General features: G+C 38.6%; 1 protein-coding gene across 1 annotated transcript; it reads left to right on the top strand.

The window, feature by feature from the left end:
- Positions 1-1,224: 1,224 nt before the first annotated feature.
- On the top strand, positions 1,225-1,476 carry CBG19348 (the record flags this gene model as incomplete). The annotated part of the gene is made up of 1 exon (XM_002637562.1): positions 1,225-1,476. One exon carries the CDS (start codon positions 1,225-1,227, stop codon positions 1,474-1,476), a length of 252 nt encoding a protein of 83 aa, XP_002637608.1.
- Between the last annotated feature and the right edge of the window lie 42 nt (positions 1,477-1,518).

Raw genomic sequence — 1,518 nt, 5'->3', positions numbered from 1 at the left:
GAACATCACTGACTCAATGCCGTGATCACTAATTTGTGATGCAAACGTTTCGTCAGTTTTGTAACGACTTCCAAAATCCTTACAACAGTTCAGACTGACATTAGTGACGCCAGTAATTTCAAAATCATGCTTATTCACGAAGCTCATCCGTTCACTCTTCTTTTCCTCTGACGAATTCTCTTTTCCGGAAAACAATCAAATAATATATTCTTCACTATCCTAAAACCTTCCTAATCCTTCTATCTCCATGACTTTCCCTATGAGCTGCATTCTCTCTGTCTGTTTGACGAAAGAAATGTTNTAGATTCCGACAATAATTTAGTAAAAACTATTTAATTAAAATGTTTGTTCTTCGCAAAAAATGCTTGTAACAAAAATCTGACATGAGAATTGAACGAAAAATCTATAGGAAATAATTGTAAAAGAATCGCCGCATTGAACGAAAATAATTTTTGTGATGGTTTTTTTCTTCCAAATCGACAAAAAAAATAAAAGGATGAATCATCAGAAGTGAAAAAGGAACTTGTTGTAGGCTGAGAGATAGATTAGAGACCGGCAGGGTTTTTCGAAACCGAGATGAAAGTGAAAACTATTCACACTCGAATTCACGGTTTGAAAAAGACAAGGAAGTAAGTTCCTACTCATTTGAAGGGTTTTTTTTGACCAATAGGGATGAAAAAAAAAATAGGCAACGTTGAAACATATTATTGTGTCCCTTCCGGTTTTTAAACATTCCGATCTGAAAAGAGAAAGGAGCAAGGAGAAAATATTGTAATATTAAAAAATGACGACTGACAATATTATTTCCCCGTGGTTCCACACAAACATTTTTTGAGGTTGCGCCTTTTAATATTACGGTTTCGCGACCTAAAAATGATTCAAAAAATTCCTACTTAACGGGCCGGACCCTGATTTTTCAATTATGAAGAAATCTATCTATGACCACAATAAATATTCAGAATATTGGAATACATTTCGTATTGTTCCAAATGACCGTGGTCGAAGATCCCACAGCGACAAATACCGTAACCTAAATACATCTTTGTTTTATCTCGATTTTCACCCCCTCGCTTGGGTTCAGCAACTGTCTATCGAGTTGTGCAACAATTGAAAGATCGAGGACATGTGTTGGAGCTTAAGAAAAGCGGAAGACCTCGTACTGTCAACACTCGCCGGACTCGTGGCATCATCAAGAAGAGAATCACACGAAATGATGCGGTCAGCATGAACCAAATGGCTTCATCGCTCGGAATCTCAAGACAATCGGTTCAATCCATTGTGAAAAAGGACTTGGGTCTGAACAGTTATCGGCTCCTTCGTGGCCAATACCTCACAGAACAGTCCAAGAAGAATCGGCTCGAAAAAGCGAAAAAGTTGCTCGACGCACTCAAGGTGCGCCGCCTCTCTGAAATCATTTGGACTGATGAGAAAATTTTTACGGTTGAGCCGCTTCCGAACCGACAGAATGCTCGGTAATTGTTGTCAAAGGACGAAGCAAAGTCCCCAAAACGTCGTCTG

This window comes from Caenorhabditis briggsae (genome assembly GCF_000004555.2).
Source record: "Caenorhabditis briggsae complete genome, chrV, whole genome shotgun sequence".
Classification (NCBI taxonomy): Eukaryota; Metazoa; Nematoda; class Chromadorea; order Rhabditida; family Rhabditidae; genus Caenorhabditis; species Caenorhabditis briggsae.
Note: the sequence above shows the minus strand (reverse complement) of the source record. Positions and strands in the feature narration are given on the sequence as shown.